The sequence below is a fragment of the Perognathus longimembris genome, chromosome 5 (genome assembly GCF_023159225.1).
Source record: "Perognathus longimembris pacificus isolate PPM17 chromosome 5, ASM2315922v1, whole genome shotgun sequence".
Lineage (NCBI taxonomy): Eukaryota > Metazoa > Chordata > Mammalia > Rodentia > Heteromyidae > Perognathus > Perognathus longimembris.
Genome location: NC_063165.1, coordinates 5,444,851 through 5,462,876, shown reverse-complemented (window position 1 = coordinate 5,462,876; position 18,026 = coordinate 5,444,851). Strand labels below are relative to the sequence as shown.

Sequence of the window (18,026 nt, the reverse complement as noted above, 5' to 3'; positions counted from 1 at the left end):
TTGAGCAAAAAGCTCAGGGACAGTGCTCAGGCCCTGAGTTCAAGCCCCAGGACTGGCAAAAAAAAAAAAAGAAAAAAGAGCTTAGAGACAGTACCCAGGCCCTGAGTTCAAGCCTTACAACTGATTAATAATTATTAATAATAAGTAAAGAAATGCTGTGTGTGGGAGAAGCCCCGTCTAACTTCTTTGCATGTGTCACTTCTAGAATTAACTTTATCAGTTAGGTGTAGGACCTGGTGTCATCCTTGCTTCTTTCTCTCCATACATTTGTCTTCCTCTGAATCCACAAGGACCGGAACTCTTTATCTTTTATTTGCCATAGTGCCTGGGGCAGAAGCCTTGCTAAATATTTGAACTGGATTGTCCGGTGAGTGTGTGCAGAGCACATTTGTAGACACGTGTCTTTTCTAGCTCTGGATCAGGAAGGATTCCCATCATCCAGTAGCTTCCTCATTGGTATTTTTTTTTCCTTTGCTTATAGAATAGACTTTCTTCCTGGTGAGAATGTAAGATGGATCCAGAAGAGCAGGAGCTGTTAAATGATTACAGATACCGGAGTTACTCTTCGGTGATTGAGAAGGCTTTGAGAAACTTTGAGTCCTCAAGTGAATGGGCAGATCTCATCTCTTCTCTTGGCAAGCTCAACAAGGTAAGCGGGTGGACACTGTGTGGGCTGCGTGGAGGTGAGGACATGCCTGTCTTTTTATTGTTACAATTCGAAGATAAAGGAAGAAAAAGCCACCTGTGATCCTGCGACCCAGCTTAGGGTGTGCAAACCTCCTTCCAGTGTTTTCTGAGCATAGGGTGACTTACAGTGTTGATATGGTTGCACAGTCTTTGTCTTAGCAGTGTTTTGTCTACATGGATTGTCACTCCATTTTTTCCTTCCCCTGCTTTTTTTCCTCCCCTTTGCTGCCAGTTTACAATTCCAAAAATAATAAAGCATGAAATAGCAGCTCTGTAACCCCAGCTACAAGAGGAAGAGGCAGGAAAATCATGGTTTGAGGCTCCCCCAGACCAAAGCTAGACCCTATCTCTACCCAGACCCTATCTCTAAAGCAGGCTGGGTGTGGCACTGCACACCTACGATCCTGGCTACTCAGGAGATGGAGGTCTGAGGTTCACTGCTTTGAGGCCAGCCCAGGCAAAAGCACAAGACCCTAGCGAAAAAGTGAACCAGCCAGGTGCCAGTGGCTCACGCCTATAATCATAGCTACTCAGGAGGCTGAGATCTGAGGATCATGGTTGGAAGCCAGTCCAAGCAGGAAATGAAAGTCTATGAAACTCTTACCTCTACTAACCTACCCACAGAAAGCTGGAAATGGAGCTGTGGCTCAAGCAGTAGAGCTCAAGCTTTAAGTAAAAGCAGCTCATCGTTAGTGCCTAGGCCCTTAGTTCAAGCCCCAAGACTGGGTCAACAACAACAACAAAAAAAACAAAACTGTAAACTAAAAGAAAACAAGGCTGGGGCTGGGTGCTGGTGGCTTAGGCCTGTTATCCTAGCCACTGGGGTTGAGATATGCACAGATGGAAGCCAGCAACAGGGAGGAAAATCAGTGATACTCTTATCTCTAGTTAACCACCAAAAAAACTCCCCAGAAGTGGAGATGTGGTTCAAGAGTATAGATAGCATCAGCCTGGAGTAAGCTAAGGGATAGCTCGCAGGCTCTGAGTTAAAGCCCCACTCGAAACCAGTCTGTTTAATCAATCCTTCCTGTTTAATCAAGTCTTCCTTGTTGTATGTACATACGCCTATGTGCACACACGTATGTGTTTGAGTGAGAAAATGGGTGGAGCCTGGGAAAGATCCCAACAAGTCTGCTGCAGGCTTGACTCAGAGCTCTCAAGCTGGATGATGGATGGGACCACGGTAGTCTCCCATCTTGCCAAAAGGGTGGACGACACAAGCACTCTCAAGCACTCCGCTGACTGTCGGGGCATATAGGTAGAGAGAACATCTGGGCTTAAGGTTGTATCCATCTTCACGGCTGTCTGGTGAGGACTTGAGTTTGGAACATGACTGCCAGGTGGGGTTTAGGAGGGGCCCTGCTCTCTTCTGCAGGAGGGGACTCCCAGGTCAGACACACTGGGGACACTTAACAAACCTCAGCCAGGACAGAGTTCCCTTTCCTCTGCCCATCAGGGTGAGCCTTTCCTGGCAGAGTCCAGTGCTGATGGCCAGAAGGTGGCTGTCAGCCCTGACAGGTGGCTGTCGGGCTCAGTGAAGATAGCAGTGGTTACAGCTCAGGCAAGAAACTGCTGGTCCCTTGCAAGGCATTTTACAACACGTAATTACGGAGGCCGAGAGCTGGCTGTTGTGCACAAATATGTACTTCTGGGGGTCTTCTTTTTAGAGAGGAAAGAAGAGCTTGAGAATTCTTTGGTTGTGCAACTCCAGCTGAGGAGGTGTGAAGCTGGAGGTAGTGTTTATGGACTTTCTTGAAGGCAGGCTGCTTATTTAGGGGACATGGAGAAGCCACACAATGTGACTGAGGCGAGTTCAAGTTCTGGCCATTTCACCCGTTCAGTATCTGCTTACCTGGAGTCTATGGACAGTGGACATTTTTTGGGTGGAGAGGGGAAAGTAATGAACATTTCTTTTTTTGCCTTTTTTCTTGAGCTAAAACTCACCACTTATACCTTTTAAAGTGTACAGTTGAGAGACTTTTACTTCATTTGCAGAAGGTAATGATCCTCACTTCCTAGTTTCAGAACGTTTTCCTTACCCCCAAAGGAAACTTTATTCCAGTGAAATAGTCCTCTCCGCCATTCTTCCCTCTCCAGCCCTCAGAAGCCCCCACTCCATTCTCTATCTCCGTGTATACTTCATGTTAATGCACTGTAGAATACACAGCCTTTTGTGATTGGCTGATTTCACCTAGCCTAAACTTCTCAAAGCACATCCATGTAGCATGTGTGAGAATTTATCTTTCAAAGGCTCAATGGTATTCCATTGTATGGGCGGACCACATTTTATTTATCTATTCATCAGTGGACAGACTTTTAGGTTTCTACCTTTTGACTGTTGGTGAATGGTGATGCTATGAATATTCCTGTATACATTTTTGTCTGAACAGTTGCTACTTTTTTTTTTCCAGTGCTAGGAGTTGAACCTTGTGTGTGCCAGGTACCACTGAGCTGCATCCTCAACCCCATACCTCACTTTTTTCACGTGTATACTTAGAGGTGGAATTGCGAGGTCACCTGGAAGCTCTGTGTTTACTTAGTGAAAAATGACCAAACTGCTTTACCTGTCATCACGTACCCTCTTACACGCCTACCAGCAATTTCTACCCATCGTCAGTGAGGCTTATTTTCAGGTTTTTCGATAAAGTAATTCATCACTGTGGTTTTGATTTGTGTTTCCCAGTGACTAATAATTGGAGGTATCTGTGTGTATAGGCCATGTGTGTATTTTTTTTCCTTTAGTTCTGGTGCTAGTACTTGGGCTTGAACTCAGGACCTCAAGCTCTGACTTAGTTTTCTCCCTGAAAGCTGCTGCTTTAACCACTTCAGCTGCAGCTGCATCTCTGGCTTAATTGGTTGGTTAATTGGAGATAAGGGTTTCCTGTATTTGTCTGCCCGGTTGGCTTGGAACTGAGATTCTCTGATCTCAGACTAATAACTAGTTAGGATTAACAGTTGTGTAATTAATACCTGGCTTATCTCTCTTTTGAATAAGTGTCTATTCAGGTACTTTGGTCATTTTGAAACTGGGCTGTTTTATCTTTTTGTTGCCCTTCATGAAAGTTCTTTCTTAAGACTTTTTTTTGTCTGTTTTTGTTTTTTTACCTGGTCTGGGGCTTGAACTCAGGGCCTAGCGACTGTCCCTGAGCTTCTTTTGCTCAAGTCTAGCACTTTGCCACTTGAGCCACAGTGCCACTTCCCAGCTTATGTGGTAGTAAAGAATCGAATCCAGGGACCTTTTTTTTTCCACAGATTTTTTTTTTTTGCCAGTCCTGGGCTTGAACTCAGGGCCTGAGCACTGTCCCTGGCTTCTTTTTTTGCTCAAGGCTAGCACTCTGCCACTTGAGCCATAGCACTACTTCTAGCTTTTTCTGTATATGTGATGCTGAGGAATTGAACCCAGGGCTTCATGTATGTGAGGCAAGCACTCTACCACTAGGCCATATTCCCAGCTACCTTTTTTTGTTGTTGTTGTTGGTCATGGGGCTTAAACTGTGGGCCCGGGTGCCGTCCCTGAGCTCTTCAGCTCAAGGCTAACCTTCTACTACTTGAGCCATAGTGCCACTTCTGGTTTTCTAGTGGTTAATTAGAGATAAGAGAGTCATGGACTTTCCTGCCTGAGCTGGCTTTGAACCACAATCCTCAGATCTCAGCCTCTCCTGAGTAGGGTGGAGTTACAGGCATGAGCCACCAGCGCTTGGCGTTTTCCCCAGTCTTTAGGTTGTCATCTCACTTTTTTGTGTATTGGTTTTCTGAAGCCAGCATGTGCCACTGTGCCCAGATTTTGGGGTGTGTGTGTGTGTGTGTGTGTGTGTGTGTGTGTGTGTGAGAGAGAGAGAGATAGGGCTTGAACTCAGGGTCTGGGTGCTGTCCCTGAGGTCTTTTTTTGCTCAACTAGTGTTCTCCCACTTGAGCCATCACTCCGCTTCTAGCTTTTTGAGTGGTTTATTAGAGATAAGAGTCTCATAGACTTTCTTCCTTGGGCTGGCTTTGAACCGTGATCCTTCCTCTCAGCCTCTTGAGCACCTAGGATTATAGGCATGATCTGCCAGCGCCCTGCTTGTGTAGCTTTTTTGATAGAGTGTCCTTTACACAAAATTTTTTATTTTGAAGCCCAACTATATTATTTTTGTGATTTTCATTTTAAGAACAGCCACAGTTGTTGGTGTTGTCTACAAACAATGGCTGCCAAATGCAAGATCATAAAGACTTTGTTTTCACACTAAACGTAGGTATTGGATCCACTTTGAGTTGATTTTTGTCCGTGTGGGGGAAAGGGAGCCCATCTTCACTCCGTCGCACACGGAGATCCAGTTGTTCTGGCACAGGCTGTTCTTTTCCTGTTGAGTGGTCCTGGGACCCATGTGGATAATCAAGTGATCATAGTGGTATGGTTTGGACTCCTGTTTGATTTTCATTGCTCGGAATGTCTGTACCAATGTTAGTACCATACTGTACGGGTTGTTTGGGGGGAGAGTGGGGGGGTTGGGAAATGTTTTGTCTTCATTTTGTTCTGAGGATTAAGCCCTGTAAGGGATGTGCTCTATCCCTGAGCTGTGCCTCACACCATTTTGGGTTTTTTGGGTTTTGTTTTCATTTTGTGCAGTCCCAGGGCTTGAACTCAGGGCCCGGGCACTGATCCTGAGCTCTTTTGCTGAAGGCTAACACTTTTATCACTTGAGCCACCATTCCACCTCTGGCTTTTTGGTGGTTAATGGTAGATAAGTGTCTCACAGACCTTCCTGCCTGGCTGACTTCAAATCAGCGATCCTCAGATCTCAGCCTCTTATGCTAGCATCACAGACCTGAGCCACTGGCAATTGGCTCCAAGTATCCTCTTGAAGCACATGAGCCCTGAGTACCACATGGACCTGGCATAATTTTGGCTTGAATCCTAATGATGTGGGAAATGTACACACACAGGATGATTGCGATCCTCATGTCTCACCCTTCTGAGTAGCTAGGATTACAGATGTGAGCCACCAGAGCCTGGCCTATAGTTCTAAATTTTAACAGCACTAGAGCTTTAACTTAGGGACTGGTGCTTGCTGGGTACCAGTGGCTCACACTTGTAATTCTAGCTACTCATAAGGTTGAGATCTGAAGATCCTAGTTAGAAGCCAGCCCAGGCAGGAAAGTCTGAGAAGCCCTTATCTCCAGTTAACAACTAATAGGTCAGAAGTGGAGCTGTGGCTCAAGTGGTAGAACACTAGCATTGGGTAAAAATTCTCACAGATAGTGTCTAGCTCTTGGATTCAAGTCCTAGATCTGGCAAATAGAGGGGGCGGGCAGAGGGGAATGGGAATGTGACTTACTGGTAGAGTGCTTGCCGAGGATGCATGAAGCCCTGGGTTCAATTCCTCAGTACCACCTAAACAGAAAAGCTGGAAGTGGCGCTGTGGCTCAAGTGGTAGAGTGCTAACCTTGAGCAAAAGAAGCTCAGGGACAGCGCCTAAGCCCTGAGTTCAAGCCCCAGGACTGGCAGAGGGGGTGGTTGTAAAAAGAGGAGTACTAGTAGTCAGTATGACTTTTTGTGTCAAGATGAGTGTGATAAAGGTATGTGGGACAGGATAAGAAATCTCAGAGATGACAGAGCCAGCTAAGTGTGGCTCTCGGGGATGCTTGGGGTGAATCTCAGACAAGGAATACATTATAACAACTAATAATAGAAAAAGAGGGTCAGGTTCATTCATTCAGCCCTGGTTTAGCCAATATTGTAGTGACCCAGATGAAGCATGCTATTTTACATTAACAGACTCAGCCCAGGAGAAAGATGCCACCATTGTCCCGTGTTTCAGATAAACCAAAGCGGCATGCTAAGCTGATACCATGGGCCCAGCTACCACGTGCCAGCTGCCTGGTCCTGCAACTCCTTCTGCCCAGGACTATCATGTGCTCTAGATGGACAGTGTCTCAATCATCACCAAGTGTCATCTGTGTGTGTGTGTGTGTGTGTGTGTGTGTGTGTGTGTGTGTGTGTGTGTTTGCTGGCCTTGGAGCTTGAACTCTAGGCATGGGTACTGTCCCTAAGCTTTTGTGCTCAAGGAGAGTGCTCTACCACTTGAGCTATAGCTCTACTTCTACCTTTTTGTGATTAGCTAGAGTTAAGAGTCTCAGCGACTTTCCTACCCAGAACTTGCGTACCCAGGCCGGCTTCAAAGCACAAGCCTCGTATCTCAGCCTCCTCAGCTAGGATCACAGGTGTGAGCCACCGACAGCTGGCTCCAAGCATCCTCTTGAAGCACATGAGCCCTGAGTCCCACAGGGGCCGGGCCTCGTTTTGGTTTTGAATCCTAATGATGTGGGAAACCTACACACACAGAGTGACCCCCTCCGTGTGAGCAGCGCCTGGAACAGGCCACAGAAGTGCACGATGGCTTAGTCTGTCACTAACTACACTAACTGCACAGCGCTTGTAGCCATCAGGAATGTAGGGGGCACACAGGTTCCACCACCCCTTCCGGGGTCATCCTGTTCTCCACTGACACCCATCCACCATCCGTTTTAGGAAGATTCATGCCCTTCAACCCCCCCCCCCCAGGAGGGGCCAAAGTCCAGTTCCAAACATCCTCCCAGCCAGCCCGGATTTGCGGCCCCACGTGACACTGCAAGGCTGTACCCCAGCCCGGCCTGTGGCGGCCGCGGTCTGAGGATGAGCCGCCAGTGTTCACAGGCCCCTCTGCAGTGGCATGCAATCCCCACCACATTGTCCTGAGACAAGGCTCAGGGTGAGCGACTTGTGCCGGGTCACAGACAGCTCTGGCATGGAGGTCTCAGCCCCCCTGTGGCCTGGCCTCTAGCCATGCTCTCGAGAAGTGCTTCTCTGCCTTTGCTGGGGTGGTGTCTATGTAGCAAGTATAAGGGGAAAGGGTGGGGCATCTCCATTGCCAAGGCCTGACATCATTGCCCAAACAAGACCTGGCCCTTTACCAGTGCCTCTTAACTTACCCACGGTCAGTAACTTCGGTGGTTAGGGGTTGAATTCTGTCTTCCAGAAACTTCTAACTCCTTGTTCTGTAGGAAGTCACCTCATTTGGAAATGGGGTCTTGATAGAGATAACTGGGCTACATTGAGGTTGTTAGTATGTGGCTGTAAGCCAGCGTGACCCGTGTCCTTACGAAAAGGGGAAGGGTGGACACAGACCTAGATGTGCACAGACCAAGGCAGGGGTGAGGAGAATGTGTCTGCCAGCCAAGGAGCCTAGCAGAGACAACACAGACTACCAGCAGCTAGGGGGGAACGGAGGGAGCCGGTCTTCCTTACCATGCTTCAAAGGAGCCAGCTCACTCCCAACTTCTAGCCACCAGGAGTATGTGCGAGACAAGGTTTTGTTGCTTAAGCCACTTGGTATGAGGGTCTTGGTGACAGCAGCTCCATCTGAGGTCCACAGAGGTAGGGTATCGGGGTGCTAGGACATGGCCTTGGCACGGAGTCTCGCCCTCCTGGGACGGAAGCTTTTTACTGGTGGGCCACAGGCAACAACACACGCATGCTGTTGGTTGCTGAATGCTAGGAAGAAAATGAAGCTGGGATGTGGGGTGGTGAGAAGGAGGACGAGGTGCTATTTTAGACAGAGATGGCTCTCCGACACCCTGACATTTGAGCAGGGGCCTGGGTGCAGCCAGTGAGCTGGCAGGGAGACCATCTGGGACGTGGGCCTGGGTCCAAGGCACAGGAAGGGGACAGGGACAGGCGTGGGGCAGCCAGGGAGAAAGGGGTAGGAGGTGAAGGAGTGGCCGCGGGACCAGACCACACAGGGAGAGCTTTGATTCAGGAGGAGGGGAGGAGGGGGGAGCCCCTGAGCTCCCTTGCAGGGAGGTTTTGAGCAAGGAGTGCCTGCCCTATCTGGCAGAGAATCCCTCTGAAGTCAGGTGCGATGGTGCATGCCTGGAATCCCAGTGCTCCAATGGCTGAGACAGGAAGAGCAAGATTTTGAAGGCAGCTACATAAAACAAACAAATGCCCCACCCTCTGGCTGCCCCACCCCGACAGGCGGGTGAGAATGGCCCCTTAGGCCTGAGATCAGTTGTGCACTGTGGCGTTTGGGTGGCACTGGAGGGTGCAGTCTCCGTCTGTGTTGGCAGTCACTCTCAGACTTGCAGCTTGTGGCGAACCCCGCCTGAAGGAGTTAATGTGAGCCGTTTTCTTAAGGCTTTAGTGATGGTCAGAGACTTTGGATTGCTTATGTATGTACTTATTTATTTCATTATGGGTTATAAGGCTTGAACACAGGGCCTGGGTGTTGTCCCTGGAGTCCTTTCTGCTCAAGGCTAGCGCTCTACTACTTTGAGCCACAACCGCACCACTTCCAGTTTTCTGGTGGTTAAATGGAGATAAGAATCTCATGGATTTTCCTGCCCAGGCTGGCTTTGAACCTTGATCCTCAGATCTCCTGAGCAGCTAGGATTACAAGCATAAGCTACTGGCACCCGGCTACCTTGGATTATTAATGTATATGCGCAGAACTGCAGAGTAAGCTAGAGATGACAGTAAAACCCTATACAAGGCAGATGTAAACAGTTCTGTAGCTCAGGGGTTAGGTCAAGGTGTTCTTTTTCAGATAAATGGCTGCAGATTTTAATGTATAAACCATAGATCCAGAAGAGCAAAAGAACAGATCTAGTTTTAACCCTTTTTACAAATAGAAAACTATAAACAGATCCGAATTGTGTCATTTTATAAATTTGCTAAACAAAATTTCTATCATACCTAGAAATTGTCTACATTAGAGACTAATTTACCTTCCATAGCTTTAGGTATATTAACCTGAATAGAGTAACTTTTGCTTAATTGTTTATCTGAAACTTAATCTCAACTTCCCCTTATTTTAAGATAAAATCTGTAAAATACACAATTGCATGATATTCAGCCTTCAAAAAGAGGAAGTCATGTCAGTTGGGAGTAGTGTTTAAACATAAAGATGTTAAGTGAGAAAAAACAGGCATAAAAAAACAAACAATGTGGAGTATAAAACATTGAACTTCTAGAAGCACATAGAATGGTGGTCACTGGAGGTGGGTATTGGAGGAAGTAGAGAGTAGCCCACAGAAATACAAAATTTCATTTGGTGAGTAACAAACTCAAGAGTATTTATACTTAGTAACAATGTATTACACTGTTGAAAATTAAGAGAGCACATTTGTTTGTCCTCTCACAGACTTGACAAGTATATTGATACAATGCCTGTGTTAATTAGTTCTCTCTAACCTTTTCACAGTGTATTTGTAAGGAACATAAGTGTATACCATTTATTTGCCAATTTTTTTTTTTTTTTGGCCAGTCTTGGGCCTTGGACTCAGGGCCTGAGCACTGTCCCTGGCTTCTTCCCGCTCAAGGCTAGCACTCTGCCACTTGAGCCACAGCGCCGCTTCTGGCCGTTTTCTGTATATGTGGTGCTGGGGAATCGAACCTAGGGCCTCGTGTATCCGAGGCAGGCACTCTTGCCACTAGGCTATATCCCCAGCCCTATTTTTTATTTTTTTATTATAAAAGTGGTATACAAAGGGATTACAGTTTCATAAACTAAGTAAAAAGCACATTTCTTCTTGGACAGTGTCACCCCTTCCTGTGATCTCTTTCAGCTTTTTACTTGCCAATTACTATTTTTAATCACCAAGTGCTTTCTTGAGGCTTTATTCTTCTAACTGTGCCAACTGCTGTGCCAGTTGGGTTGAGAAATAAAGACTGGGGGGCTAGGAATGTGGCTTAGTGGTGGAGTGTTCACCTAGTATGCGTGAAGCCCTGGGTTCGATTCCTCAGCACGACATACACAGAAAAAGTTGGAAGTGGGCGCCGTGGCTCAAGTGGTAGAGTGCTATCCTTGAGTAAAAAAGAAGCCAGGAACAATACCCAGGCCCTGAGTCCAAGCCCCAGGACTGGGGGGAAAAAAACCCAAAAACCTAGAAATAAAGTCTGGTAGTAATAGGTAACTATAGACTTGAAATTTTGTGTGTGTGGTACTAAGATTTGACCGTAGGGCTTTGTGCTTACTAGGCCCGCAATCTTCCGCTGAGCCACGCCTCCAGCCCTTGTCATCGCTCTGGTTATTTTCATAGCGGATCTTACTGTGCAGGTGTATACCTGGACTATGAGCCCCTGCTTTCTGCTTCCCGCTGTAGCTAGGATTACAGGCTCACATCACTATGCCCAACTATTGATCAAGGAGTCTTGCATGCTAAGGCTATCCTCGAACCATGATTATTTCTTTAAAAAATGTCATAATTAGGTTTGGCGGTGTGCAGCAGGTAGAGTGCTTGCCAGTGAGCAATAGCATCAGGTACCAAGTTTGAATGCCAGTCTGGTACCAGAAAAAAAGTCATATTGATCCTAAGTGAGCTACCTCTTTTTGGCTTCTTTTACTCCATAACCCTCTGCTGTTGCCCAAACTGTCCGTCCAGAGGTGGGTTTCGTGAGTAGCAAGCCCTGAGGGTCTTGAGTGTCCTAGCTCAACTTTCAGTTTAAGGTTTAGCTATAAAGCAGCCTTTTTCAAGGAATATCTCCTTATTATATGTTTTAGAATCCATTGCACTAAAGGAGAAATGTGAACTGCTCTCACCTTTTCTAGATAGACATAACTTTTCCATTGTTGTTGGTGGTCATGGGTCTTGAACACAGGACCTGGGCACTGCCCCTGAGTTCTTTTTGCTCAAGGCTAGTGCTCTACCACTTGGAGCCACAGCGTCACTTTCAGTTTTCTGATGATTTACTGGAATTAAAAGAGTCTCACAGGGCTGGGAATATGGTCTAGTGGCAAGAGTGCTTGCCTTACATACATGAAGCCCTGAGTTCGATTCCCCAGCACCACATATATAGAAAACAACCAGAAGTGGTGCTGTAGCTCAAGTGGCAGAGTGCTAGCCTTGAGCAAAAAGAAGCTAGGGACAGTGCTCAGGCCCTGAGTCCAAGACCAGGACTGGCAAAAAAAAAAAAAAGTCTTGCAGACTTTCCTTCCCCGGGCTGGCTTTGAACCGTGATCTCCAGATCTCAGCCTCCTGAGTAGCTAGGCTTACAGGAGTGAGCCACCAGTGCCTGGTCCCTTTGTAGCTCTTGAGCGCCTACATCCCTGCCACTTAACAGATGTTCTGAGGGCATCAGGAAGAGCCTCCACCCACAGGCCACAGAGATCAGCTTGACAGGATGTTGGCTCTCTTCTCTGCACACAGAAGCCAGGAGGTGACATGTCCTGAGCCCTCAGACAGCTCTGAGCGGTCAAGGCTATGGAGGACATGCAGATCTCTGCCCTTGAGACTCAGTCACTGGATGTCAGGTCTGACAGTGAATGTGTATTTAGAGGGTTTTTTTGTTTGTTTGTTTGTTTTAAGCCGAGTACTGGTGACTCAAGCTACTCAGGAGGCTGAGACCTGGAGAATCATGGTTCAAAGGCAGCCTGAGTAGAAAAGTCTGAGGTACTTATCCTGTCCCCACATATAGTCCCATTGGGGAAGATACTAGAAGTCAGACCTCCAGTGTAGGGATAGTGGAGGGCTCTGATTCAGCTTATAACTAGGTCTGAAGATGAAGTGCAGATTGTCTCTCCACATCCAACTTGTTTAACATGCCCATTTCTCTCCGAGGCCCAGATGTCTTGCGTCACATGCCTTATGGGTGCAGTGTTATTTCTTGGATCTTTTTCACTACCCAGAAGCACTGTGGAGGCCTCCAGTTCTTGTCTTGCAGGCTGTGCCAAGCTGCATCATGGTACCTTGAGTGTGGTACCCAAGATGGAGTAGGGCAGAGCAGGACACAGACTGATGGGTGTTGGCAGCCTTCCTGGTTCACGCCCTTCCTCACTTCCAGAGCTCAGCACCTGTGGGTTCACAGGGCTGCTCCTTAAAGGTGCATGTCTGCTTGGGAGAGTCCTCAAGCCTCCCGACATCTCACCAGCTCTTGATGCCATAGTTTACTCATCCTCTTCACTCCTGCTGGCCAGACTGAGCAGAGGAAGCTAGGAGGCCTACCTCTCAGCCTACAGCATGCTGGTTTGATCTGTCTTCTCACTTGCAGGTCCCCATCGGTTAGTGTCTAGTACTTTTCGTTTGGGACTGTTGCCAGCAGCCCTCTGAGTTCTCTCTTCCTGTGGCCTTGAAGTTGTTGTGTAAGAGCAGTGTCAGGTCCTGTTGGGGTCTTGGAAGGCCTGAATTCCTTCTGAGAGGAGGCCTATTGGTAAGGACGCTCCTGACGATTACTCTCCTCACTTTAAATGAAGTAGATTCTGTACCTTGAAGTTGAGTAGCCAGCACAGGATCTGTTTGTTTCTGGCAGTGTTCTGATGTCTTGACACCAAAATTCAGAAGCTGCTGAGAGTGGTACATCCTGTCTAACTCTGGCTCCGATGCGCAGCAGAGCTGCTGTCCAGTGTGAGGGGTGTGTGGGGCTCGGTGACAGTGTGGCTTCCTTGTCTATGCCGGGTTGTCCGGAGGGGGCAAGAGTCTGCAGGGGCATTGCCCATTCAGGCCTGACCAGCAGCCTTGGTGTGAGCCAGCTGTGGGGCCGAAATGGTCTTTTGCAAAGCACATTCTCTTTGCCAGGGAGTCTGCTATACTTTTCAGTAATTTGTAGCTAGGCCAGTCTGTTTGTCTTACGTTTGAATAAAATGTGTACTTTTGCTTTCTTCCTCTCCAGTCTGCTAGAGAGATGGCAGCAGTCCAGGACTGCACAGATGATTTAACTCTCCATAACCTGATGACAAAGCTCAGCCCGCAGAACTGAGTTGATAGATCGGGGGGGGGGGGGGGGGGCGGGCAGTCACCCACCTACAGCATTCTGACAAGTTTCATGTCAAGCCTTGGGGTGGGAGGAGCTGAAATGTTCCTCCTCCCTGCCCCCTATTTATATCTGGAGAAAGGAGTCATTAGCAGGCAGTTTGATAAATGAGGCTGTAGGGGCAGGCCCCTAATTTGATAAAACTGTGGCCTAAAGAGTAAGTGGGCTACCTCTCCATTCCCAGTCAGCCATTCTCAGTCAGCCAGTGTGAAGACACGGCCAGAGGCAGCCATTTACAAGCCAAGAGAACTGAAGGACCGTCACCTGTGAGAAGGAAAGGGCTGTTGTGTAAGGCAGTCAGAGCAAACCAATACAGAGGCAACAGGTAAACGCAGCTGCTTTTCAGTTATGACAGCCTTTATACCTGAGCACCCGCATTCAGCCTGCTGTGTGAGCCAAGTACTGGCACTCCCGTTTAGTTATTTATCTCATAAAATGGCCTTTTCTGCTCTTCTCTTTCAGCTTGACACATCATAAACTGCACGCGTGTGTGTGTGTGTGTGAGAGAGAGAGAGAGAGAGAAAGAAAGGAAGAAAGAAAGAAAGAGAGAAAGGAAATATAGATAGATAGATACCTTATATTACACACCCAGGTTTTCATAAATGCTGGACAAACCACTCTACTACTGAGCCACATTCCACTCCAGTCTTGCATATACTTAAGGTGTGTACTTTGATGAATTTTTATATACATATATCACTGTGAAGCTGTCCCTACAATCAAGATAATGACTGTGGGTCTGTCACCCCCAGAGTTTCCCCCAGCCCTTTCAAAACCACTCCCTCCTGCCCTGTCTCCCAGACAGCTGTGGGTCTGCTTTCTGTCACCATAGCTTCCTTTGCATTAAAAAAAAAAACATAACTTGTATAAACAGATTCTTCTTTATTTCTTTTGGTCTGGCTTCTTTCTCCTAGCAGAGCTATTTTGAGAGTCATCCAAGTTATGAATATTGATAGTTCATTCTTTTTTTTTTTGCTGAGTAAGATCCACGGATATGCAGTTACCCATTTTCTTGTTAATGGATATTTGGGTTCCTTCCAGTGGCCATGTTTAATTTTTAAGAATCCGCCAAACCATTTTCCAAGGTGACTGCATCATTTTACGTCCCCTTCCCCACCGCCATGTAGGAGAGCTGCGTCTTCCTGTGTCCTCCCCAGCACTTGGTGTGGTCAGTCCTACTACTTACAGCCACTTCAGGGAGAACAGAATCATAGCTCTGGCTGGAAATGTGGCTCAGCAGAAGAATGCTTGCCTAGCATGCACGAAGCCCTGGGTTTGATTCCTCAGCACCACATAAACAGAAAAAGCTGGAAGTGGCATTGTGGCTCAAGAGGTAGAGTGCTAGCCTTGAGCAAAAGGAAGCCAGGAACAATGCTCAGGCCCTGAGTCCAAGCCCCAGGACAGGCAAAAAACAAACAAAAAAACAGAATCATATCTCATTGTGGATTTTGCATTTCCCACATGACAGATGATTAGAAAAATGCTACCTGGCCATTGTCAATTTGTTCTAATCCCATAGACACATAGAGATAACTCTGGGACTCTTCACTGCTTTGTTCTATATAATAGTGGAAACTTGGCCACTGTCAGCCAGGCTGTGTCATGGAATTCGTCATGTACAACAGTGTGAATAGCACAGGATGCAGGTGGACGGAGGAGTCTTGGCGTCTCCAACAGGAAGACTGCTCGGGATGAAATAGTGGCATGGAGGAAGGCTATCTGTTTATATACAGCCTGTGTGTGTGTGTGTACATCCATGCACACAGGACATACAGCCTGTGTGTGTGTTGTGTGTGTGTGTATACCCATGCACACACATGTCTGGCACCATCTATTGGCATGCAATTTTTCCCCTAATATTTTGCTAGTATTTTCTAGACCAATGTTAAATACTGATGGTACTGTCTCTGAATTAGTTATAGTAATGTTAGCTGCTATAACAACAACAAAAATTCCAAAGTATCCAATGTTGTATAAACGAAGAATAGCAAGGCATTTTGTTTTGTAGTGCAGGGCAGTATGTGTGCCTTCTGTATGTTATGCCAGTGCTATACCACTAAGCCTCACCCCCCAACCCCAAGTGAGGCGGTATTTATTTATTTAATGTTCCAGTACTGGAGCTTGAACTCAGAGTCCTGAGCTCTTGCTCAGCTTTTCCACTCAATGATGGTGCACTTGAGCCACAAACCCACTTCTAGGTTTTTGCCGGTTAATTGGAGGTAAGAATATCACAAACTTTCCTGCCCTGGCTGACTTTGCATTAAAATCCTCAGATCTCAAGCCTCCCAAGTTAGATAGGATTACAGTTGCGAGCCACCAGTGGCCAGCTTTTATTTGCCTTTTCTGAGTTGGAGCTTGAACACAGGCCTTATGCATGCTAGGCAAGTACTCAACTGCCACACTGCCATCCCCTATGGTGTTTTTTTTTTTTTTTGCCAGTCCTGGGCCTTGGACTCAGGGCCTGAGCACTGTCCCTGGCTTCTTTTTGCTCAAGGCTAGCACTCTGCCACTTGAGCCACAGCGCCACTTCTGGCCATTTTCTGTCTATGTGGTGCTGGGGAATCGAACCGAGGGCTTCATGTATACAAGGCAAGCGCTCTTGCCATTAGGCCATATCCCCAGCCCCCCTATGGTGTTTTTGTTTGTTTGCTTCCTGTTTGTTTTCTTTCCAGAAAGATCCTGGTCATGTTTGGATGTCAGGTGGTAGGAGGGTGGCCCCAGCAGTAAATGTTACGACTCATTCCTCCTAGTAATCCTGTTTTCCTTGGCAGAGATTATGTACATGTGGGCATGTGACTGTCTCCGTCCCATGAGATGTGGCAGAAAGGCCCTAAGCCAGCTTCTAGAAAGGGGTTCCTCCAATACAATGACACGTGAAATCAAGAACCTCGTTTGTTTGTTGCTTTGATCAGTACGAGAATTTAAAGCCTGCATCTATGGCCAACATAGGAGGCATGAGAGGAAAAGGGAAGTTCAAAGTTGAAGCCCACACTTGGCACAACAGGCCAGGATGAACGCTTGGGAGTGTTCTGGAGCCCTTTGCATAAATCCGGAACAACTGTGCTTCTCCAGACTGGGGTGTCTTGGCCTTGTGGGGTGTCAGGCCCTGGAGGGTGTGTTTGTTACCATGCTGGCCTCTGCCCACTTCGTGCCAGGTCACCTTCCCCACCCCGAGGTGTGATAGACGCAGTGTCTCCTGACGCTGTCCGATGGCCCCTGGTGACACAGTGACCCCAGTGGAGAGCCACTGCCCTAGACTTGGGGTTTTGTAAAGCAGTATGTTTTCTCCATTTAAACCCATGTGGCTAGATGGTCCTGTCTCTGTGACCCTGGATCTCCCTTCAGGATGGAGCTAGAGCCTGTCCCTCTCCAGGCTTGTCTCTTGAGAGTAAAGCTGTTTTCATGTCCTCAGAAAAGGCAGGCAACCCCTGCCCTTACCATCTGCACTGGAGTGGCTGCCAGCTGGCTCCAAGACTTTAAGTAATGGCAGGGGCTGCTAGCACTCACCACATTTCTGAGGAGGTCATGTCTGCCAGTGCTCCCTCTGAAACCAGCCGTGGTGCTCTGCTCTTTGTTCTGAGTGTCCCGGAACCAAGTTCTAGAGCCAGTGGTGTTTGGGGCTTGACTTGATCTGGAGGAAGCCCAGCTTTCATGTCCTTGTCACACTTCCTGTGCAGTCACCGGCGGCTGGTTCCTGTACAGTCTCGGTCTTGTGCAGATGGCTTGTTTCCAGGACAGGGGAAACAGAAAGAAGGAAAGCCGGACCAGACCAGATAAGCAAGAGCAATCAACCCAGTGATGGAGAGCTGTGCCCTTCTCAGCCTGGTATTCTTTCTGGCTGGCCTGTTATCAGCTGTCTCATTGAGTAGCCCATATACATTTCAGGTGTGCGGCATCTTGTGTGCTGGAGGGAACCAGAACATTCTAGAAGCTTTGCCCCAAGTTTTAGAAGCTGTTCGCTTCCAGCATTGAGGATTGATATTTAGTTCCAAAGGCCTCCAGACAAAGGCGTTGTGGAGGAAGAGATAACACTCAGTCCCAGTAGACAGGAGCATGCCAGCTCTGTTCCTCTGGGTGTGATTCTTGAAGAATACTGAGTTCTACCGGTAGAACTTTTGGGGGCTGACGTCCGTCTGGGATTTGTCATGAGACTCTTGTTTTCCAAGATGTTCTCTCCTAGCTCTGACTTTATGAAGTTGTTTCCCATATGTGTTAGAGCTGTGCTCTTCATTATGTTTGTCATTTGTAGGTAGATTAAAATACGTTTGAAAGACAGGAAAACATCATTTGCTGATTCCATGCCTGGTACCCTTACACCTGTTAGACCTCTGACACGTGATCATGCATCCTTGTACATGCGATCGTGCATCCTTGTACATGTGACTGTACATCTGCAAGTGTTTCTGTGTTCTCTGCATTGTAAGCTTTAGGCAACCTGCAGGTTCTGGGTGCTGCAGCTTTCCTCTTCCCACCACTTGTCATCTCTTCAATCCTGAGGTAGAAATCACACGAATGCATGCACACACACGTGTGCGAGTCACGCATGCTTCCCTCTGTGAGCCCCTGTAATAGTCTT

General features: G+C 47.4%; 1 protein-coding gene across 2 annotated transcripts in view; it reads left to right on the top strand.

Annotated features, from left to right (window-relative positions):
- The first annotated feature begins 490 nt into the window (after window positions 1-490).
- Dop1b (DOP1 leucine zipper like protein B) overlaps window positions 491-18,026 on the top strand; it is a 79,826-nt gene continuing 62,290 nt past the window's right edge. For both annotated transcript variants that reach the window (XR_007210953.1, XM_048346246.1), the window contains exon 1: window positions 491-649. Coding sequence is in view for 1 of the 2 variants with exons in the window: in XM_048346246.1 (XP_048202203.1) it covers window positions 512-649 (138 nt within the window). In the remaining variant the exon portion in view is untranslated. The remainder of the gene's footprint in view (window positions 650-18,026) is intronic.